The sequence below is a fragment of the Spodoptera frugiperda genome, chromosome 27 (genome assembly GCF_023101765.2).
Source record: "Spodoptera frugiperda isolate SF20-4 chromosome 27, AGI-APGP_CSIRO_Sfru_2.0, whole genome shotgun sequence".
NCBI classification, from domain to species: domain Eukaryota; kingdom Metazoa; phylum Arthropoda; class Insecta; order Lepidoptera; family Noctuidae; genus Spodoptera; species Spodoptera frugiperda.
Genome location: NC_064238.1, coordinates 8,550,518 through 8,575,251, shown reverse-complemented (window position 1 = coordinate 8,575,251; position 24,734 = coordinate 8,550,518). Strand labels below are relative to the sequence as shown.

Genomic DNA, 24,734 nt, shown 5'->3' with positions numbered 1-24,734 from the left:
ATGTTAGTATACGCACCCACGACACAGGAGAAAATCCTTGTGTGAGGATACAGTTAACGTTTTTTTGAAACAAAAATCACTGTAACTGTATTGGTCTTTGACAATAGGTAACTTCAAATGTTTGTGACGGGGTAGCGCATGCAGGTCCAAGTAAATAAAACACGAATATATTGGGATAATTTCTATTCTTTAAGTCAGTACAATAATAAATTTGACAACAGTTTTAACACCTCTATAAAAGGAGGCATCAAAGGTGTAAAAGCTGTTTAATTAATTAACTATTAATTTAATTATAATCATTCCCGAACCCAATCATTCTTGTTAAAATACTGTAAGTTTAAATTTGGCACATATATACCTTTTTTTATAAATTTTACAATACTTACACAATAAAATGCTAGTCGTTAGTAGTTATTATGGGAATTTGAATTACATTTATTGTTGACTTCCCTTCCGTATATTACAATGACGTTCAAACAAACGACAGGGTCTAATAACATAAAGTAATATATAATAATAATAAATGTATACAATATATAACCATCGCTGATTACCACACTACACTTTCAAAGCATTCGGTATCACAGCACTCACTATATTAGTTTCCCACTCCTTACAAGCTATGTAACAAAACAATATACATAAAATATATCTTAAAACTATTATGAAACATTAGGTATGAAGAATTTGAAATAATTCTTCCAAGCCTCTTTAATTCGTTCAAGAATTGGAATGGATATTTATCGTCTCCATCTAGACATTTATTATAATTGAAAATTTGTAACACAATAAACCAACCGACGAAAAAGAGGATTGTAAGAGTCACAAACATAGTTATTGAAGGTACACATTATATGTCGGTTATCTAGTAACTTAGAAGAGGCCGGATTGTTTACACGTGTGGTTAGTACCCATAACAAGTATTACACATACTATTATATATTATTGTTTGAATAGTCTTGGACATTTTATAACAACACATACAGACGTATACATACTTAATAAATAATTATACGTTCTATTAAAATAAACGTACATACATACTAATAATAATACTTGAAAGTCTTGAGCACTAAAATATCTGATTGAAGTTTACAATTTCAGAAAAGGAACTTTCGTTATAGTTTTTTTACGTTGTTTCAATATGAAGCAATAAAAATATCATTTTCAATGGCCACATCATATGTTTGACAGCATTCGAACCGCACCTAAAAGTAGATTGGCGTTGTTCGCTTTGGTGTTTTAAACAAATATATTAAAGCAAATGCAAGTTTTATCGTATCTGCGCCCACTTTAGGGCCCTAACGCTACCTTAGTTTAAAACACCCTGTGAAACTTTATACATTTTCCAGTTAGGTATGTCTTGTTAGTCCATCGATAAACATAATAAAATATATAAGTAGATAATATAGTTATTTGAGTAAATAGTGATTCAACATCATCCATGACGGATGATTTGAGAGTAAGTAAATAAATTTAATCAATAATATTAATTCTAATTAGGTACTAAATGAATTAATCTGATATGAGACGAACGTGTAACGTGCAAGAGTCGAGCCCGGCAGCGGGCGTCCATTCAACATAAAACAGTTGCTTTTACATAACGTACAAGGTATAAATAAACTATTATTTACATTTACAATTTCGGTCGGTCAACATAATTGGTAATTAAAACTAACTATTTACACTGATATCTTATTGTCACCATTTTAAACCTGGTGAGTTTATTCTAATATCGGATTGCATCGAAAGTGATAAATATCTGTCTCGAGTGAATTTTGATTCACTCGTTTGATAGTCCATATATAAATTGTGATGTGTTACTACTTTTCTTTATTTTAGTACAAACATTCTAACTGCACCCATAAACGAGGTCGGGACATCATTTTATAGCAAACATTACCCACTCTACAGAAATGTCCGGGCAAGTCCTGTTACTTATAAACTTATGTTTATTGGGGCTATAATACATACGCACTATAAAACTAAATAAAATAAAACGTGTACGTAATACGTAGACATCAACTAGTTAGGACATTGTTTATAAGTAACACGGACGTCAACCCAAGCCCCGGGACATATCTTACAGTATAAAAGTCGCTATCGATCTTCCCTGTGAGCCGCAGGCGACGACCGATAGATGTGACTTGTACAAAAATAATAAATATTAATAAATTTATTATCTGTTCCTTTCTCACTTCGATATCATGCTGCGATATATCCCGCCCGTGGTACGACGCTCGGTGTACTAGAATACAGGGCGGACGAGTCCTGGCAGCATGCTATCGTAGTCGTCTCACTTTACAAACACCCTTTGGGTGTTGTCCAGCGACGTTAACCCTTAATTTTATTACAAGTAGATACATCTATTTACACTTGACAAGAAATCGTCCAGACTTGCTATGCATCTAAACATTTGCCTATCCCTATGAACTATAACAATAATCATATTTCATATAAATATTGTATTACGAGTAACTTCCTATTCAATAACATTTATGTATGACTGATCTGCATCTGACGGAATATCAAACGACTGTAAGGTTACCATGAGATATTGTTTCTTTACACATGTACCACCTAGTACCTATGATCTAATCTAGATATAGATACGTATTATAATCATTATTCAATAGCTTCCTAATGTAGTTGTTGGCTTACGTATTGATCTTATAAAATCTAGTCGTCCTAGATCTCTTTCGTAATATGCTGCAATTGACAAATATATCGGAAATATGAATGAAAAATCAAACTATTCATTTCAAATCGCTTTGATAATCTTCGTTTGTGTAATTTGTTTTCCTAACCTAACGTATAGTTAATAAGATCATAATCATCGATTGTTGTATTCATCCGCATGTTGTCATGCGCTTACACAAAGGAAATAGTCGTATATTTGTGCGGTTTCGTTGCCTCAAAGGCAGTTATTTGTGTGAAAACCACATGAGACAAGTCAAGACGAGATACCATAAATTCGTCATCAGATGGACACAGTTCTAGCACTCTAATGCCGACAGCCACAGTATTTACAGCGTAGGATTACTACGAGGATTTGCATCCCACAGCATAATCCAATCAATGAACCTGATGACGCAAACTGATGGTATGCGGATTGACGCATGTAGCGTCGTATCTAGTATTATACTTATTTAGAATCGGACGCACGTAGCTACTGGCGATCATTCACATAGGAATGTCTGGAGGAGGTATTTCCTAAAGTCGCGGTTCCGTAATCGACCGGAGTCGATGTCGCACAATCGGAAACGCGTTATTAGAAAATAACTGCTGAGCTGGTGGTGTAAGCCTGGCTTATAGTACCTACCGCGGCTCCGTTGAACATTCGCAGATGATATCTTTATAAAGGTTGGCACCCGTAGTCTATGCGTATGAGTGCAGCGTGACTGGTTCGAAGTCGTCGTGCGTGGCGGGCCGCGCGGCGGGGCGGGGCGGCGGCGGCGGCGGCGGCAGCAAGCTCGTTCCCTCCGGGATGTACACGTTGGTCACACGCTCCTGTAACAACTTCTGTGTTACACTCTTGCAGAACAGAACCCTCAAAAACATCGTCTTGCTTGTGAAACAAGAAACTAACGTTTCTCCGTGACTACTCCTTCTGAGAAGAACATATTGTAAGTATATTGTACTTGTAATTACCTGATTCTTATCGTATTTGAATATGCCTTGGAACCGGTTGGGTCGACGTTCGAGCTGCTCCGCGCTGCCGCCGCTAGCGCCACTGTTGCAGCTGTAGTTGGGATTGTGAAACGATATGTGACCGCCGGACTCGCGGTAATTCTCCTTCAAATCACCATCGCGGGCTCGACTCATTTTCACTGCGTACAAAAATGCACAATTATGTATAATGGTTCTGAAGGATCTTATGAAGATCATCAAAATGGTCAAGTTTGGTTAGTCGGTGTACTTACCACAAACGAACGCAATAACGACAATGCCAAGTATGATGAAGCACATGATAGCGACCAGTATGATGATAGCTCCAGTGCTGGTGTCTGGTATTGCGGTCGGTGGTGGAGGCAAGCCGTTGTCCTGTTCAATGTCTGTGTAGTCATAGAACGAGGGATAGCGAGACGGCATTTTGAGGTCGACACGGACTTTCGGCACTGTAAAAAAAAAAGTTTTGCAAAGGATACCAATAGGTCGAGAAATTGTTTCCAAATTGAACTATTATCTGATCAACTTACCAGTGGAGCAAGGCCTTGGATCAGCTTCATCGGGACAGCCGCAGATATAATCGTGTTCTCTAAAGAAGCAAAGATGAGAGCAGCCACCATTATCTTCCTTGCAAGGATTCCAACCATGCTGCTTCTCAGACGATACTGCTTTTATTTCCATCGTCATCTCCAAGTCGGTTCTCAAGGCTGTCACGTTCTTACCAGTTTTCTTGTCTGCTCTCATCACTGCTTTCTTGTACCAGTCCGTCCAGTAGATGTAATCGTTGAACTAGAATTAAAAATAATGTTAAAGACATGAAATTCTGAGAAAGATTATTTTTGATTTGATGAAAGACTTAAAGAAAAGCACCTGAGTCATTCCGAAAGGATTTTTAGCTTCGGGAATGAGCTGCACTCGATGTTGTCCATTCAGGTCGGATGTATCGATTCTGTGTCTCAAAGCATCAGTCCAGTACAGTCTTCTTTCCTTGTAATCGATAGTTATTCCGTTAGGGAAACCTACATCTTGAATCACGATCACTTTTCGTTCGCTACCGTCTAGGAAGGCTCGCTCAATACATGGAGTTTGACCCCAATCACTCCAATAAAGGTACCTGTAAATATGAAAGTTTGTTTAACTCGCTCATGTTTGTGTAATTGTATAATGCACATAGTTTATTATTCTATATACACACCCTTTAGCTGGAAACAGTGCCAGTGCCCTAGGTTCACTCAAATTGCTAAGCAGAGTTTTTCTCGAGGATCCATCCAATCTTGCAACTTCTATGACCTGCAAAACAATGCAACACGTTTAAAAATGTTCCAAATTGTTGTTGTTCCAAATTCTTTGTATATAGTTTCGACTTACCTTGTATTCATTGTCAGTCCAGTAGATATTATTTGCGATCCAGTCTACTCCCAGTCCGTTTGGTATACCCATGTTGCCTTTGATCACATCCTTCGTATCGCTCATGTTCATCATGTTTATTGATCTGAAACAATTTTGGTATAAGTATGCTTTTCTTTATCACATTAATAAACAAACAAGTTTACAGACAAGATCTTCATACCTGATAACATCCATATCGACATCAGTGTAGAACAACAGTTTATGTTCCCAGTGGAAGTCCACAGCTACAGCGTTTTGCACCTTTATTGGTAGAGCGACGTCCCATTGTTCAGGAGTATCGAACGAGATAAGAGCAATGCTGGTCTTAGTAGCAAAGAACAGGAAGCTTTCGGGGTATTTTCTGCAAATCTTCGGATTCGGTTCGGTGGAGTTAAAGAGTAAACCAGTTGGGCATGCACACGTGTAGCCTGAAGGTGATCGCAGGCATAGATGGGAGCAACCACCGTTGTTGTTACCACAAACGTTTTCTAGTTCTCGTTCACCCTGTTGAAGGAAAATGTGTGTTACTAATGTTCTTTTATGGATGTTATTAATTCCTTTAACTTTAACACTATTCCAACTTACCTGAACCGCGCGAATATCCATAAGTCCCTCCAAGTTCTTCCTGATGATGATAGAATTCTTTCCACTGACCTTGTCCGCCCTATGCAAAGCTTGTGTCCTCCAATCAGTCCAGTACACGTATTGTCCCACAATCACAATGCCATAAGGATATGGAACATTACTGAGAATGATTCGACGATCGTTGCCGTTGAAGTCAGAGCTTTCGATAGAGAGGACTTTAGCATCATTCCAGTAGAGACGACCCTCGATTTTATCTATAGCAAGACCGTTCGGCCATTTGATGTTGTTCTCCACAATGACCCGCCTAAGAAAGACATTTAGTTAGTTTCACTTATAGTAAAACATAATTAACATTTTTGTTGCGTGATTTTTTTAAGTACCGTACCTGTTCGTTCCATCCATATCAGCTCTTTCGATCTTGGCAGATGTGCCCCAATCCGACCAGAACATGTATCCGTACTCGTAGTGCAAAGCAATAGCCCGAGGAGAATCTATAGAATTCATTGAATAATTAGTTATAGTCCCAAATGAAATATGTATTTTACAAAATATATCTAGCCCCGAAATGACCAGATATTTTATTGATTTTATTCAGATTACAAAATATATTATGAGCATTTTTTTATATAATAGATAACTCACCTAAACCAGTCCACACAAGTACTTTTCTGTTGGACCCATCAAGTTCTGCGACTTCAACACTATTCCTACCACCGTCTGTCCAATAGATCTGTAACCAACAATGTCTTGTAATACCATTTCAAGGAAATATATGAATAATACGATCATAATTATGAGAAATATCGCTACAAACCTTACGACCAGTAGAGTCAATCACGATTCCGTCGACCGTATGTAAACCTTTCCCTATGATAGTCTCAATGTCTTTGCCAGATCTGTTAGCGCGTTGGATCTTCCTTTCACCAGTATCCGTCCAGTAGATCAGACCTGCAGTGCATATTTTATTAATATTGGCCCATTTTTTTCCTTTACCTTGTGGAGAAATGATCCCATGAGCAGCTAAGGCGATTTTTATTGAATTTAAACTTACTTGTTTTATGATCTACATCGACTCCAAATGCATTCTTCAGTACTGGCAGCGGTAATGGGACGTCGATTAGATACGGAACGTCTAAGGACACTACTCGAATATCCACACGATGAGCAAATATCAAGTAGTTCACGGGACCATTTGCACACGTCTTGCCATCCTTCTGTTAATTGTAAATGAACACGACGTTATTAGAAGTGTACCAATACAATTTATTGCAGTAAAAGTTCCTTAAACTGAAATCAGTAAAAGACTTACGCCAATTTTGATTCCAATAGGACATGCACATGATCTCCCCATAGGTTTCAACAAGCACAAATGAGAGCATCCACCGTTGTTCTTGCCGCATCTGTTTTGATAACAGATAATTTTATTTATAGAAGCTTTGTTTTAGTCGGTTTAACGGTAATAAATTACTTTAATACATTTCATTTACTAATTTAATCTAAAGTAGTTATTAATTTACCTATTGACTCCAGAAACTCGCTCTTTGTGGAAAACTCGAACGTCCATCAGACCAGCCACACCAGCGCCTAAAGTACGACGATTCTTTCCAGTGTACTTGTTGGCTGCTTGAATTGACTGTGTATCCCAATCCGTCCAAAACACCTCGTCTCCGAATAGATCCAGGCCGAAAGGGTGTGGCAATTGTTGTTGGCCTAAACGAACATTGATTATTAACACCTGCCATTAAGTTCTAGTGGATTTTTTGTACAAGGCCAAAAAGACTTACCAATCAACACTGTTCTTCCTGTACCATCCAAGTTCGCATACTCGATAGTCTGGTTTCCTCCATCGGTCCAGTAAATGCGGCTGTTCTTAAGATCCAGGGCGAGTCCGTTAGGCCAGGTCATGTTACCAAAAATGAGTCGCCGTCGATTCCCTCCGTCCATGTCAGCACGTTCAATGCACGGATTGGTACCCCAATCTGACCAGTACATTACGCCACCTACGAATGACCATTATGTAAGTGAAAACTCCAAAATATTTTGATGTTTAACCCTCCTAATGTGAAAACTCATCTGTTACCTTTTGGATCCACAACGATATCCCTCGGCTTGTCAATATTGTCCCACGCTAACAAAGTCCTCATGCTACCATCAACATTGGCTACCTCAATCCTGTTAGTACCAGCGTCAGTCCAGTACAGCTTATCAGTTAGCCAATCGTAGGCTAAACCGGCTGGCCAAACTGAAACGAAGCCACATTAATTAAAGACTTGTGAAACTTGTTTTGATAAAAAATAACCAAAGGCTTGTAAACTTCTACTTACTCAAATTAGATCCCACGATAACCCGTTGCTGTGACCCATTCAAGTAGGCATGATTGATGGTATCCTTATCAACGTCTGTCCAGAATATTGAGTTCGTGTTGTGATCCCAATCCAATGCAACAGCTGACTTTATCGTTTCTACTGGAATTACCTGGATAAAGTCGAAAGTATTTAAATGCGGCATAATGGCTTAAATATGGCACAATGGCCTAAAGACGCTTTACTATAATGTAAATTATATTTACATTGCTATTTTCAACTTACCATATCCAAAGAATCAGTTGACTTCCTGGGATTCAGTTGTTTCAATCTTATGTCTTTCTTACGAGCGTATAACAGCAGTTTCTCTGGTGTTTGTTCGCAAGTACGACTGTAATGAAAAAACTCGTTGAAAATGGGTATTTTTTTATTATACGGCTTGTAAATATCGAAACTGCTTGAAACTTTTTACTGTTACATACCCATCCGAGTTCAAGTTGAATCCAACGGGGCAGCGACAAGAGTGATCGTTGCTGTTCGGAAGACAGAAATGGGAACAACCTCCATTGTTGGTGCCGCAACGATTCTTATAGCTCTTTATCTGCCTCAGCGGGTGGTAGCTGGTGAAACACAATATATTTTGTAAAACACTCAGAACTATTAGGTATGTACTTCTCCAGAACACTCCATTGGCTATACCTGGATGGATTTTGTTTCTTAAGCTAGCGCTTTCTAGTAAACTTGTTAAATACTACTACAACTTACCTATGAATATCCATAGGAACGTTAAGTCCTGCGTGAACAGTCTGTATTCCCATTCCAGTGTTCTTGTTGACGGTAGAGATACTCTTGGTGTGCCAATCGGTCCAATAGATAGCGTCTTCAAACAACGTCAGAGCAAATGGGTGAGGCAGTCCTTTATTGGTTACCTAGGGAGAATACCAAGATGCATAGGGTCAAAAAATGTCTTAATGATAAAGTACTGATAAAAACATTTCAATCGGTGGTTTACGATTACTTGATATAGACGCACATACCTTCTTCCGATCACGCCCATCAAACGAAGCCTTCTCAATTACATGGTGTTTGGCATCTGCCCAGTATATCTTCGATTCCGTATAGTCGATGGTCAGTCCATTTGGCCAAAAGATTTTATCCACAATGATGCTCTTGCGTCTGCTGCCGTCCATATCAGCACGCTCTATCTTTGGGTTGGGACCTAGTAATTTATTAATAGGTTAGAAGTTATTTTTAATTTTTTTTTGGACTATATTTTTATTTTTAATTTAATCTGTAAAGATTACCCCAATCAGTCCAGAACACTAAAGCGTCTCCAGGGTGCACTGCTATAGCCCTAGGTTTGTCCAAATCGTTGGCAGCTATGACCGCTCTTTGAGTTCCCTCAAGCGTCGTAACTTCTACTCGTCGCGTACCAGAATCCGTCCAAAATAGCAGATCATGTATCCAATCTACAGCCACTCCACTAGGTGTTTCTAAACCCCACCTTATGACATCTAGGAATAAAGCATTAGTTAATTTAGCAGCCGCAAACATAATGGGTACCATTTTAATTTCACTATGCTAAAAACTTACCTGTCAAGTTGTTGTTATTCATTTGGGCTACCCTGATGACTCTGAGGTTGTTCTCAGTCCAGAAGACAAGTTGTTTCTCGTAGTGATAGTCCAGAGCAACTGCATTATGAAGACCTTTCACCACTGGCATGTAGTTATCGCCAGTCAACCAAACCTATCCGGAAGATTACATTTCATTTAAGTTTATTTTCTCAAAAAGTAAATCGGTTTATTCAAAAGGGAACTCCCATCTATTTTGAAATAATCTTTACCTGTCGTATACCAACGCGATTAGAAAACAGTAGAGTGGGTGATTCTCCTGTAGGCTTACAGGATCGTCCATCGGGTCTTAACACGTATCCAGTCATACAGCCACATTTGAAACTTCCAACAGTATTGGAACATGTTTGGGAGCAGACTGGATCCTGTTCGTACATGCACTCATCAATGTCGCGGCAGCTGTGAAGAATAAAGTCTAATTAGTTAAAACGTTTAATGAAAACAAAAATAAATTAACGCAGATTTCAGTGAATATGCATTACGTGTGATTGTCGTAGTCTAGCAGGAAACCCAAAGGACAGGTACAAGCTGATTGTCCATCATAGGTGGTGATGCACATATCAGGGTCACATCTATCTTCAAAAGAGCATGCTCTCTTTACTGGACATTTCTCTTCATCATCTCCTTCTGGACAGTCCTTCATGCCATCACAAACGTGTTTCCTGTTCACACAATTTCTGAACGCACTGCTGATGAGATGATCTTGAGTCTTGCATGTGTATTGATCTTCTTCACAATGCACTTCGCAGTTCATTTCGTCTTCACCGTTTGTGCAGTCACGGACAGCATCGCAGAGCCAAGTTTTCTGTGGGGAAACAATTGAGTTGAACAAGTATATGTGAAACTATTTATAGTGGTTTATATGCTACATGGCTATATATGCCCTCTTCTAGAAAACGATCAACCCAAGAGCCTTACCAGAATGCAGCGTCGGTCAGCACACGTGAACTCATCATCAGTGCAGTTGCGCATAGAGTTCGGTTCACAGTTGAGCTCGTCCCCACTGTCTGCACAATCCCGTTCAGTATCACATCGCCAGCGGTCTGGTATGCATTTTCCATCGCTACATCTGTTTCAGAAATAGTTACCGTTATTTACACTTCTTGTGTTAAATGCAAAAAGATAGTCAAAGTCAAAGCATTTATTTCAATTAATCCTAAATTAGGCACTTTTGAAACGTCAAATTGAATTGTCCTAGAACTATGTTATTTCCAAAGTGGTCTTTAAACATTAAACCCTTTTTTAAAGGGGGAAAATCATCCAATGACTTTTCTCGCCTTGGGCAAGGCGAGAGGGAGTGTCAGACTCTTACTGACTAAAAACCAAAACCACCCCGTTCCTTCTCCTGCCTTTCGAGCCGGAGCCCCGGTAAACCCGCTAGGTAGTCCGCAGCTCCGGAAAACATTAAGCCCTGGCGCATCATACTTGAGCACAAGTATGATAGATCCATACCTGAACTCTCCAGCGTTACAGCTTCCAGGTAGCATAGGACACGTGTCTTCGTCAGTCCAGTCTCCGCAGTCGTTGTCACCATCGCATTGGAAGTCTTTACGAATGCATCTCTTGTTGTCACATTGGAACTCGTTCTCACCACACCGCAGAAGATCCACAGCTAGTAGGATAGAAGAATAGGGTTTAAGTGATACTCCATTGAAAACTAAATGTATTTAACTAGATAGGTAATAGTTAAAATTTTGTCATTATTTTATCCATCAATATCATGATGGTTAAAACAAACTTAAAGACCTAAATCAAGAGGAAAACTAATAAAGAATGACTTACGACAGTCAGCTTCATCAGAGCTATCTGGACAATCAGCTTCCTTGTCGCAACGCCAATGTTTCGATATGCATTCCCCGATCGCACACATGAACTGATGCTCTCGACACCTGCGTGCAAGAAAAATGGTACAGAAATACCAAAAATTGCATAATAAGGTATTAATTTCGAATCAAGCACTTTTGAAGGTTAAAATGCAATAAATACCTACTACATGTGTCGGTCCTTCTATAAAGCTCATTCTAAAGTGTAGATTTCTTCGGCGAAAATTGAGTCTTAAATCCATGGTTATTGTATTTCAATTTGTTTTACTATCAGGCAAATTAAAGTTTATTTGAATGTAGAACTATATCCCATATGAAGAGGTGTGGACTTATTACTCCGTACCTATATAGAGTATGGATATTTGTTGGGGAATCGTAAGTCACGTTTAATGTCATCTATACTATAAATTAGTTGAATTGCAGTTCCGTAGCATTTCGTAGCAAAATCAATGTAGCTTAAATAGGTTTTGTCAAACAACACACCGAGCGCATTTGTTGCGTGCGATACTTGACGAAAATGTACAACGTAATTTGCTGCAAACATAGTTTTATCATATTTTTGTATGAAAGTTCATTACAATAATGCTTTGGATGCATAACATCATCTCGTACAGCATAAAGTACTAAGTATGGCGAACAAAGTTAAAACTGAAATGAAATCATACGTCACATTAGCGTCACTAAGTTGCTGTAGGTGTACCAGTAATGTTAATCACGTCGATGAATTTGTTCTATAATGAGCCCGCCCACGGAACTGGTATATATCGGGCGAGTCTCCTTCTAGGGACGCAGGGAGCGTAGGCGCGTCGCCATGGAAACCTGGTCCCAGCCTCCGCCTCCGCGCCCCCGCGCCCCCGCGCCCCTCCCTTCCAACCCCCGACGTATTGATCTACCGACCGCCACAGCCCGTACCGCGCAGTGTAAAATAAAATCCAGAAAGTCCCGCCTAAACTTTTTAAACGGTTCTATGGGACTCGACTGGGGTTTTCAGTTTTAATCATATTGTGAAAATGTTTTAGTACTCAAATTTCAGTTTTTCTATAAGATATACATAGAAAATTACGTTTCATTACTCTATCGACGCGACGTTTAAAATCTTTAACATAGTATTCTTATATTCCATGTATTCAGTATGCAAAATATTTTTACCAAAAATATCAGAAATGTTTTGTTTTACCCCCGTAATGGCTCGTAGAAACACACCTATGTGAAGTCTCGAGTAATTGCATCTAAGTGCATAATTATGCTTGAGACCCCAGTCTAGCAAATACAGAAATATGCCTCACCCTATTTCTAGCTACGCATTTACCTTCAATAACTGCAATAACGGATCCTGAAAAATGGTCTATTTCAGGAACTTTCCATGCAAAAATTTCTTCTATTATAACATCATACTGAGTACTGAATATATTTATTATTAAGTATTGATTTACAATAAATCATAATGATAAAATTAAAGTAGTAGTACTTCACATCCTACTAAGGACGATGCGCCATTTGTCCCTTACAAGACATCAAGACTTCTTACTTTCAGACTACCAGTACCATCAGTCGTATATGTTGAGATGACAACTAGGACTCACAACGTTTATTTAACCACAGCCTAAAGAATTCAGTATAATATGTCAGTTTGGTAGGCCAGTGTGCGTGAGGCAAGCAGTTACTCTGTGGCAGTTACCAACACAGCAATCATAATCGGAATTCACGCTTACTAACGGTGGTAAACGTGAATTTAGTATCAAAAAATATTTACTAAAGCCTCTGTAAGTGGCTAAGTCCAAAAATCAGTCTTAACACATTGAAATAATCATCCATCAACAGGTCGGCATTGGCGACGTAAACGTATGTAAGTTAACAGAGAGACCAAAAAAAAACAAATTGCATGACAAGGACACGGACCAAGAGTCCGTGGAGAACAAATGTAAAAAAGAACTTAACAGAGAGTGATTGTCACATATATTAACCATAAAATGATACCCTTTTTGAAACCAAATACCTGTGCACACGTCACAGTAATAGTGCATCAGCTCTAAACAACTTAGCTGCGTAGGCTGCAAGTCAATCAAAGGCTATTAATATAATACGTAGGACGCTCTCCAAACGTAGGTAGGCACCTAAATATCTGCCAATGACGTTTACACAAGATGGTTTATTGTTAACTACACGACCACCTACTGGTCACTTGATACATAAGAAAACAAACTAATTGGACAGGTTATTTATACCTCTAATTTTTTCGTTTATTACGTATTAATGTGTTGTTTTGGTAATCTGATCACGTTACAAGGCTTTTATTTTTTCCGGAACATTGTTGAACCTACGCCCGAGTCTCTAACGCGTAGCGCCCAATTTCGATAAAGATAGAATTTTGACACATTTTGTTTTGGGGCGTGTACAATGTTCCATATCTAGTTAGGAAATCTACAGATAGATCGGTACAGATGCTATTGATATGGCGTAAGTTCTTAAAACAAACGATTTCATAGCTGAAAATAGACACATTACACAATAGCGTTTAAAACAACATCACAAAAAAATATCTACAATTTTCCCTTCATTTTTAAAGCATCTCTCAATGATATAACTAACGTCACATTCTTTGAATCAAGTTAGTACGAGTAATAGCTTTTATAGCTTCGCAGTCGATCAAATCGGTCACCCCCTCCTTCCCTGTGCAAACACCAATGACGCAGTTAATCTGACTGTTATACGGTGTGACGTCATTTGTCAGTAGGGGATGCCATGGACTATAGATGTATAGAAGCTATGTTTGTAGGGGTCGCGAGCCTGTGTCTACTTATAGGAGTCATGCGGTCAGTCTTTAAGTGATGCAGTATTTTATAGACGACTAGCAAACCCGGCGAACTGCGTTTCGCCATCAAATGGCTTTGCTTATTTTTGTATTGGAGATGGAGCTGTATGTTAAAAAGATTTACGCTGTTTTCCTACTTTTTTCTTCAATTTTTCCCTAATTTTTCTTTGCCCGATTTGGAGCCCGAGACCTGTCGACAGTGCGTTCTGGAGTTATAGCGTCAGGAAGGAAAACCCGACTTATTTTTATATCATAGAAGATGAACAATAGTGCATTAACATTTTGTTTGCGTCATACATTCTTTCAAAAATATCTGACATAATATTGAACTATAATTTAGATGCAATTGAATTTATTTTGGATACTAACGCTGAAACTACTGAAGGAATTTTGATGAAATTTGGTGTACAGACAGTGACCTGACAATAGTTATGCGAGTTTAAGGGTATAATGGTGTGAGTAGATGTCCCCAGTCCGTGGCGACATAGGCACCAGTTCAGTATGTGCAAGACAGGGCATGGGCCAGGGCGGATGAGAAGTGGTCAAAGTTGAGAAAAACGTTCATGATGCCATTTAAATTAAATTTCGAACGTGGATATTATAGACAAATAACGCTACGACGCAACGCCAACGGTTATTCCCTTCGATTTGACTACGCAAAATAACGCAACGTCGCAACGCCAACGGTTGTCCCCTTCAATTTTGCGTAAAGTCAACTAGTGATTTGTAAGCATGAGGCACTTACTTGCCCTTGATGCAGTTGTTCTCATCAGAGTTGTCTCGGCAGTCGTTGTCGCCGTCACACACCCAGTCCTTGTGAATACACAGTCCGTTCGCACACTGAAACTGCTGCGATGTACAGTTCGTTGTTCCACCTGTTACAAAACAGGCGTTTTATTTTCTATTCAGATCTTTTAGATGTTTTGAAGTAGTATACTTTTTTCTAATATTCATCTAAACTAGATTTGAATCAATTAATCAATTGGTTCATCACGCTTTCTTAATTATGGAATGGAGTATATTGACAAAAAGTCGCTCTCTAGTCACTAATATTAAATTGGCGAATATGGTTTGGCGAGGTCAGCCTTAAAATAGAATATTCAGCGAAAGTTGTATGAAAAATATGATGGCTCAATACATTACCGCATTGGGTTTCATCGGAGTAGTCGCCGCAGTCGTTGTCTCCATCACAAAGCCAGTCCAGTTTGATACAGACGCTGGTGCTGTGACAAAGAGTCCGGTTCTGATGCTCATCGCAAGCTGGAGTGCAGTTCTTTTCATCTTCTGCGTCGGCACACTCCACTTTGCCGTCACAGCGCTTTTCCATTGGTATACATGTGCATGATTTCTGCAAGAGATTATTGTTTAGGTATGCAGTTCCAACATAAATGAGTTATATGTTCCAGTCAGTGCCGGATTAAGTAACTTACTAGAGGAACTTCAAAAAAATAAGCGAAAGAGGAGTTGATTTCGTTACGAGATGATACTTTCTGCGGAGCCAATAATGCTACTTTTGGCAAGTATTGCAAAAACCAAAGAGTCCTATTTTATAAAAGAATCTTTAAAAATATTGCCTTCGTTTTACCTGACACGAAAATTGTTGCTTGGCACAAGGCTGGTGGCAGTCTGCGTCGGGGTCTGCTCCTTCTAACCCGGGGTCGTGAGATACGGTGTGTATACGGGTCAATATGGGACGGTCTGTGAATACGATAACGTTGTTACTTCAAAGTCGTATTATTATAGTGTTAACACTGAAATGTAAAGTAATAATATCCCCTCGTCGTCGGCGTCAACTTGCTACAATAGGTAAAAAACTATCCTCATTAAAATCACACTTTGTAATAATACTACTATAGCGAAGCCTGTAGCTATCATAACGCCTTCTCATTGGTCAGGTTTTGAAACTCCATGAGCAATTTCGTGCTGTTTTTACACACGAAGCCATAATGCCTTTCGTTTAATTAATTATTTTGTTGTTTTAATTTTGTAATGTTCTCTACTTACGGTGCCAAGAATCGACGCGTGTGTGCGGATTGAGAGGCCAAAAGCCCTGCGGTGGAGCCAAGCCCCCAGGTCCTAAGCCAGGTGGTTGATATTGCGGGACTCGGCCCATGGGGGAGCGCAGGTCGGGGGGCTCCGCGGTACCGTTAGCCGGCCGCGCGCCCCCCAACACCGGCGATGGATCATCCGCTTTTGCTATTAGAAAGAAAAGGTGTTACTTAAAAACTTACAAAAAAAAAACTATTAATGCTATCACACGTTAATTAGAGATTTGTGAAATTTGTAGAGACCCTGAAAGAAGACTTGGTCAACAAGAGGAACTCTTATCACTAACATACTTGTTTATTTTTTTAGCATTGTATACTGAACACCACTACCTCCTATAACGTTTTGCAGCTTACCTTAGCTACCCAAAGGGTGACTGGTAGACAATTCTGTTAGCATTTAGTCCTCCTTAGGGTGCTGTGGAACTATGCTACGAAGATGTAATAGCTAAGCTTTGAAACTATGTGACCGTTTCCACTGATACTAAGCTATATATGCGAGGAAGATGCGCAGCTCGAGTATGCGATGTATCGATAGTAGGGAAGCCATCCATAGCACATATCCATAGCACGTATCCATAGCACGCATCTTTCCATATAAAAAAACATAGCTATGATTTTTTAGCTGAGTCCGTTTCCACTGTCTGTACCAATAAATATGTTTGGTGGAAGCCAAACGCATCCACTGCATTGTAACATAGCACATGTCTGGTGGAAAGACACTTTTTTTATTATATAGAGCTAAATAAATAAATAAATAAAAATGCACGTGCAAATGCAAATATAGCACGCAATTTATAGTTTGTGATAAGAGATCGTCTGCCAGATGAGACATCACAATGTGACTTATGTAATTCTGCGGTAGGAAGAAACACAATTACGTACCACATATCCAGAGAAAGGTGAAGCAGGTGACGTATACGAGGAGCGGCGCAGGCATGGTGTTCGCAGCGGTGGCGCAGTGGTGAGCCCGGCTGCTTTAGGTGACTTGGTTGGCCGCTCGGCCTGTCACCCGCGACGGGGCCACCATGACGTGCCAACGCAGTCAGCTTACTCGACGCGTTCACTCTGATGTAACAAAACGAACTTTTGTTTGATAACCGTCCGGTCTACAACTATAAAAAAACCGGCTAAGTGCGAGTCGGACTCGCCCATGAAGGGTTCCGTAACAGCAATTAGATGACATAATATAAAGGTTGTAAAATAACTTGGTTTTACATAGTGTTTGTATGAACGACAAAGTTATATTTGCGGTTTTTGAAAATGTTTTACTTCTTAAAAACTAATAATGATATTTTGTTCAAACCAATTTTCGTTGTTAGTTTCCATTGAAATCTATAGCATATATTTTTTTCAGTTTTCTCACTCTCTTATTTTAAAAGTTAGAGGGGGAGGGACACACATTTTTCCACTTTGGAAGCGTCTAACTTTCAAACGATTGATTTTGACGAAAAGTGGTTTTAGGAACCTTAATGTATTTTTTAAAGACCTATCCATAGACACCCATCACGGATATGTAAGCTGAAAAAAATTGTTTTTAATCAGTTCCATGTATGGAATGCCCCCTTTTAATTTTTAAATTTATTAATTTTTATTCAAAATTCTAATAGCGGTTACCGAAATACACCATCTTACAAAGTTTCAACTATGTAGGCCCAACAGTTTCGGAAATAAATGGCTGTGACATACGGACGGACGGACGGACGGACAGACGGACAGACAGACAGACATGACGAATCTATAAGGGTTCCGTTTTTTGCCATTTGGCTACGGAACCCTAAAAAGCAGTTGAGTCAGCTAAGTTCATTATTTAAAAACGTTAACGCCTTAGAAAACATATGGAGATTTGTATCTGCACTGAGAAAACCTAATACATATGGTATTAATTCTGCATTAGTACAATGTTTTTTGTTTTTTTCATTTTCACATTTTCAGATTAATAAGTAAGGAAGCTTAGGAAGTCTATTAGTTCTGATGATTTATTACTCTTCATCATTATCGTCAGCATATCAGCCACAAGACGTCCACTGCTGAACATAGGTCTCCCCTAATGACTTGCAGATAGGCCGATTGGAAGAGACCTGCATCCAGTGGCAGCGCGACTTATTACTCTTAAGACTGTGATATTCATAAACTACCTAACCAACACGAATGCATAGAAACCTTTACTCTTAAAGGAAGTGTAAGACTAAGGAGTTTAACTATATAATAAGTTCTGTTGAAATAAACGCTCAATACATAAGTCACCGATATACTATTGTTATGGTATATAGGGTGGTCAAAAAGGTAAAAAAATAGACTGGTTAAAACAATGCCAACGGAATTAATGCACTGATTGTTCTTACCCTAAGCTTAATTATATGAGCCCTAGTACAATGGGCAGCAGCTTTATTCTAATTCAAAAGAACAATAAGTTATTCGATGTTTTTATAAACCTTTCGTGTCGTGGTTGGACATTTAAAAACGACAATTATTTCGACCTTTAAATGCAATAACAAATTTAAAAATAATCATACTTTCATTCATTGACTTGACGATATACTTAATTTTCTATTTTTTCTCGCCAATTTTTAGGAAATGAGTATGCTATTTGACGCAAAAATAAGATGTGCTATGTAGCCAAGCTGTGAAACTATGAAACCGTTTCCACTGACACTAAGCTATGTAGCTGTGCGACGAAGATGCGCACCTCGAGTAAGCAATGTATCGTTAGTAGGGAGCCATCCATAGCACGCATTTATAGCACGCATCCATAGCACGTGTCTTTCCATATAAAAAACATAGCTTAGATAAGTCCGTTTCCACCAGTGCTAAGCTATGTGTACCAATGAATATGATTGGTGGAAACCAAACACATCCACAGCAACGTAGCATAGCACATCTGCGGTAGAAAAGCTCCCTAAGATCCGTAATTTATGAAATAAACTATTTCTTACTGTTGTTAGAATATAATAATATGTAATTCACTATAATTATCACTTTTAGCACTTTATGTCAGAATGATTATATAAAACCGAATCATTTCGAAAACACGCAGCTGTCAGCCACACTCGAAACTAACTACACGTATTTAGTGTTTGAGTGTCAAAGATTATGATTACTAGGGTTTACGCACATAAACGCTGACTCCTGATAAGAAGGCCATGTCCAATTCGAAATAGAAAGAAGGCCAAGACAGAATAAGTCGATAGGGGACATCCCTGCACTCTTTTATCCTACGATTAGATAGACTACAGTAAGTAGGTACCTACACAAACACACATCAAATTCTGCAACCTTGCAGTACCCAAAACAAAAGAAATGCGATCAAAGTCAAAATCAAAACATTTATTTTAATTAATCCTATATTTGGCACTTTTGAAACGTCAAATTCAATTGTCAGTCTATCTGTGTGGAGTGAAGCTAGGTGAGATAAAAAAATATGTTAAGACAGAAACTGTACACACGTGTGATCCGCAACGCCACCTTATCCAAACTACAACCAATTGCAAATTGTAACTTCGTATCCCGAGCCCTCGAGTTTTCCCGGCCCACGTCCCAAATGCCATGTGGCGACATCTTCTCTGTATTTCAGAGAATAACCTGGACATGGTTATCTTTTTTTGCAATTAGGGCGTCATTTTAACAAAGAAGAAACCAATACGAAAAAAGAAATAGGCGTGCTTATGTATATAGAAACGCTTTTTTAGCCGATTTAAAAAAAGAGGGTTCTCATTTTGATTGTGTTGATTTGTGAGCCATTATCTCGCGTTTGGTTGAACCGATTTTGAAGCAGTTTTCAGTAGAGTATTTTTCTCGAAAACTTACTTAAGACTTAGGAAAAGGCGAATATTAGGTGTATTAACCGACTTAAAAAAGGAGGTTCACACTTTAACTTCTAAAGGTGATTTTCTTTTATTTAAAAACGGTTGTATATGTATTTCTCTCCAAAAAGCAATGTTTAATTTGAAACTAATTCGGAATAGACAGCCTATTATAAAAAAGTTTGGATGTTTATCCATCAATCACGCGAAACTACTGAACGGATTTTGAAGAAATTTGGTTTACAGATAGGGTATCAGCTGACTTGAGTAATAGGATACTTCCTATCCCAGAGGAACGCTCGCGAAACCACTGACAGAAGATTTATATTCCAATAAGAAATGTTAGTATATTCACCTGTTTTTTTTTTTACTAAAATAAGGAGAAAATACGAAGTAAACTGAGTATTCAAAACAACATTGTTACAATATGGCATGGTTTATCAATTGTACTTGCACAACATCTAACGAGTACCAAACATACAAATTATGTTATTTAATAAATTATTACTTTTTACTAATTGTTTAATTTATCTGGGTTATAGGTGCACCCACATAAATGGAACCACATTTATTTTACCAAACACTACCATACTTGAATCACGCTGATGGTGTCACTTCAAACTCAATTACATAGACAATTGAAAACGACACAATTTTTTTGTAGAGTTTTATTACCTAAAATTATTTTCGATAAATTAATAACTATGATTTGTTTTAGGAAAATTTTGCCTAATTGAGTTTATTTTTGTCTTTGAAATTGAAATCTCGGTAGTAAGAGAATTCTTAGTAGGTATTAGATTGAATGCCTCATATATTGCACGTACATATATTTCTAGAAATGATAACAAAGTATCAAGAGGTCAAATGTAATCATTACCTCTAAGAACTAAGTAGATACACATCACATTCTAGAAGTGAAATTATAATCACAACACATCGTTTGTATGTATAAAATTACATCTATTTATATAAAAATGTTTTAGTTCTAGAGTTGAAGAGCTTAATGGACGATTCTAGCAAATCTAAACTATCATATGGTATGGGCGTAGTGCTCACAAAAACATAGGTAGCTGTAGGCCCACTACATACTAACAAGGGAGTTCTTTTCTAGTAGAATATGTAGACATTAATGCAGAATATATGTATTGTTCTTCAGTGTAAAACATTTCTGTTTTACATCATGTCGCTGTAAGATTTAAGTCATAGTCCATAAAGCGGCCATATTGGAAATTGTTAAGAGTTTATGACACGCAGGCGCGATAGAAAGCCAATGTTAGTAGCTACTTGTTGATCTGGTTTTCATTCACGACGCACGAAACCGCGCATTCTACGCAGTTAGGATATCCTGGGCTTTGTTGTAAGCTCAACAAATGTCTTACTTATTAATTCACATTGATTATTTTTTCTAGATTAGCATAACATAGCATAGTAAGCTATGACGCAGTCTATTAGGTACCATATGCAAGCTACTGACGCAAATTCAGACTATGTTTTCTTTTCAAATGTCTTATTATGTTAACATTTGGCCTTAGGATCCTTAGATTTATAGATTAGATCCAGATAATGAACCATACAAATCCTTAAATATATTAATAAATGAGAATAACATATTGAAAACCCAGTAACGCGATCGTTTGTAAGTGCGTTTCAAACTCAAAGATCGATGATCTCCGAGCACCATTAAAAACGGCTTTCATCAAGCAGATTCATTAAATTAATTCGTATTGGTTCTAAAAATAGGTTCTATTGGCTCATCTTGCGTCCTTGTCGCACACACTTTAGCAGCTACGTGTTACCCGACTCATGGTGGCGCATAAATCTTGCGATCACAGTAACCCGAGTAATAATAGCTATCACACAACACAACACACCCTGCAATTGAATGGATCAACTACCTAGGTGGTCTACCACGCCATGAAAGCACTGCTCACCAAATCATTTTCGTAACGAACACGTTGTGTATGAAGGCATAAACACCACTACCTACCTACTTTTGCACTTCAGTCTTTCCACTTAGTCTTTAGCCACTAGTCTATTTCACAGCGTAGTTGCAATTCATAGATATTAATGTTTTATGGTGACAATATTTAGGAAATACGTTTGAAAATTGAGCGATCAATACAGGGAGGGGGTGAAATGCGCGGAGGCTTGTGCCCACGCCCGCCCCCGCGCCGCGCACCTTCCCCTGCGCCCTCTGAGAGCTCGAAACTCAACACCTCCGACCGCCCACGGGTCTGACCATGAAACTAGCTACGACGTCAAATGCTGAATTTTATGAAAAACCCTCATATTCTTAGTTTTTTCCATTGATTCTATGTCCAAAATCCTAACTGAAAACTATATTATTCAATACTTTTAACTAAACGATTATAGTATTAACTTAAAAGCTCTGCTATGAGATAAATATTTTAATATTACATAAATCTACCACCCTATGCTCCTAAATAATTTGTAGCACAAATACATCTTACAGCTAAAATAAATAATGAAAATGTATGTGTACCTTAAAGCGTATATGGCTGTGACATAATATCCTGAAACTAGACGCACAGTTGGCACTATAACAGGAGTTCCAAATGGAAGCACTCGCGCAATCACTACACAGTACCTGAAAGCACTAAATTGTTTTTATTTTTGGTTTTTCTTTTTGTTGGACGGAGCACCGTTGAGATGTGCTCTCTGCGCGCGACTGGGATAGGTACTAGGTGATCTGGAGCCTCGTCCCTCCCCGCGCCCCCGCGCTGGCGCCCCGCGCAGTCTGCGCCTCGTCGATGAATGGAACCCGCCGCCCCTTGCTACCTTGCCTATATAAAATCTCTTTCAACGCTCCCCTACATTTGTATTGTATCGCCTACTGTGAATAAAGCTCTATGAAAATAAAGTGCTTATAAATATAGTTGGTAATTTCATCACCGGCAAAGTTTTTCTGTTAACCCATTTTGGGCTTTTGTCATGGCGTATTTAGCTTTGTTAAATGCAGACAAAAAGTACCTACGTGTGAATCTATTTTTAAAACTTCCAATATTCTGCAAAAAAAGACGCCTTACTGACAACCTAATTATGTAAGAAGGTTGTTTACTGGCAATGAAGCCCCCATTCGATTCATTTATAAGTTATACAAGTGCGTACAATAAAATACTTTAGTCGGATCCATTCATAATAATAACATGTACTTATTATTTTTGTTCAATCAAAACACATTTAATGAATATGAAATGCCTAATGTGTAAAATGTATGAATGATTTTAGGTATTATCTTACTACTCACACAATAGCATTACTAAAATGGAAAACTACATTCTTATTAAACTACTAATCACACTACAAATCATGAAACTAAAGTATACTACGAGGGGCGCTAATGATCACAGAAATAACATCGGCGAGGCTGCAATTGATAGATCTATTATAAATGTAGAAACACTAGGGGACCTTGTACGTCTGAAGTGTGTGACGGCATCTATGTATAGGTACATTTCACATGTGCACCTCTGCCAACCCTTTCTATGGTACGACCGAAATTAATAACCAATTTGAATATTTTTTTCATCTATTTAATTTTAGGGACTTTTAACTAATAGGCTACGCTAAGTCAGCCCCATCGATGATTCTAAAATATACGGATCTAAATTAGACAAAACCTCCATAAAATCGAGATTAATATCGGCCGTTACAAACATACCAACTTAAAAATATTTATAAAGTTGCATACTGTGTTAGAGATTTTGTATGATAATAACTAAATATGCTCTTTTATAAGTGATCTAAATTATTTTTAATTGTCATCATGTTATCTAAAAATCACGGTTTACTCGCGTACATTGATGGAAAAAGCTCTACTATACGGTACTAAGTCAGTAGGCTGCGCGACGACGCCGCGTCTGCGCACGCTACTCATGATGAAGAGTCCTTCTGTGACTCGAAACTAGTAGACCTTTTCTCCATTATTCATTCACTAAATCGTGATTTTTAGTACATACTTAATATGACTCACTATAGTCATTATAAAAATATAGTCATGACGTTTATAAAAGTTCATCATCATCATCGTTCATCTGAAATATTTACTATTTATGTTATTCTTTGTGGCCAGTCCGCCAATAATATTTTTTACAATGGATAAGAATAATAGAATTATAGTACGACTAAAGATATTCTAATTCATATCTTCAATTATAGACAAGGGCTTTAAAAAAATTCTTGACTAAAAATTCCTTTTGTGTTTCAATAAGAATCATGTGTAGTGACATCCATACGCGGTTCTTGGAAGCTCGATAGAAAGCTCTCATACAGCAAGCCTTAAAATCATGTTATACAGGGTGGCAAATCACTGAACAAGCTCGACAGAGCTTTAGCAAGGTTGTAACACGAGGAAAATGCAGATGGCGTGAGTAGCGTTCTTACTAAACTACAGCCTCATAGGAAAGAGCTTAAGTCTCAAAAAAAAAACTTATTAGAAAATGTTTTGAGTATGTACGTTTAGATAATAATATGTAAACTCTATAAAATAATGTAAACCTAGTTGTCTTTGAATTGTAATTTGTTGTTCTTCAAGAAAAGAGCAGTACAGACAAATTTAAAAATAATTGCAATAGACTCATCTCCTGTTGTATTGGACTAATGGCAAACTATTTATTAAGCATACATACATAACCTCACGCCTGTCTCCTATT

The 24,734-nt window shown here is 38.1% G+C and overlaps 1 protein-coding gene across 2 annotated transcripts; it reads right to left on the bottom strand.

Moving 5' to 3' along the window:
- Positions 1–168: 168 nt before the first annotated feature.
- Positions 169–22,778, bottom strand: LOC118263636 (low-density lipoprotein receptor-related protein 4). 2 transcript variants are annotated; one of them, XM_035575734.2, is made up of 35 exons: positions 22,565–22,778; positions 17,144–17,326; positions 16,218–16,409; positions 15,799–15,911; positions 15,357–15,561; positions 14,959–15,088; positions 11,361–11,467; positions 11,031–11,190; positions 10,497–10,647; positions 10,061–10,383; positions 9,791–9,977; positions 9,540–9,693; positions 9,251–9,460; positions 8,984–9,165; positions 8,712–8,875; positions 8,429–8,566; positions 8,232–8,337; positions 7,968–8,118; positions 7,724–7,885; positions 7,428–7,643; positions 7,161–7,353; positions 6,953–7,043; positions 6,695–6,857; positions 6,458–6,591; positions 6,286–6,373; positions 6,029–6,134; positions 5,644–5,947; positions 5,240–5,562; positions 5,038–5,161; positions 4,865–4,959; positions 4,540–4,783; positions 4,200–4,458; positions 3,924–4,118; positions 3,652–3,830; positions 169–3,510 (listed from the first exon to the last, which is right to left on the bottom strand). In XM_035575734.2, exons 2-35 carry the CDS (start codon positions 17,196–17,198, stop codon positions 3,379–3,381), a joined length of 5,736 nt encoding a protein of 1,911 aa, XP_035431627.2. In that variant the 5' UTR covers positions 17,199–17,326; positions 22,565–22,778; the 3' UTR covers positions 169–3,378. The 2 variants fall into 2 exon arrangements, with proteins under 2 accessions (XP_035431627.2, XP_050561152.1); XM_050705195.1 differs by lacking the exon at positions 22,565–22,778 and adding an exon at positions 22,049–22,153.
- Between the last annotated feature and the right edge of the window lie 1,956 nt (positions 22,779–24,734).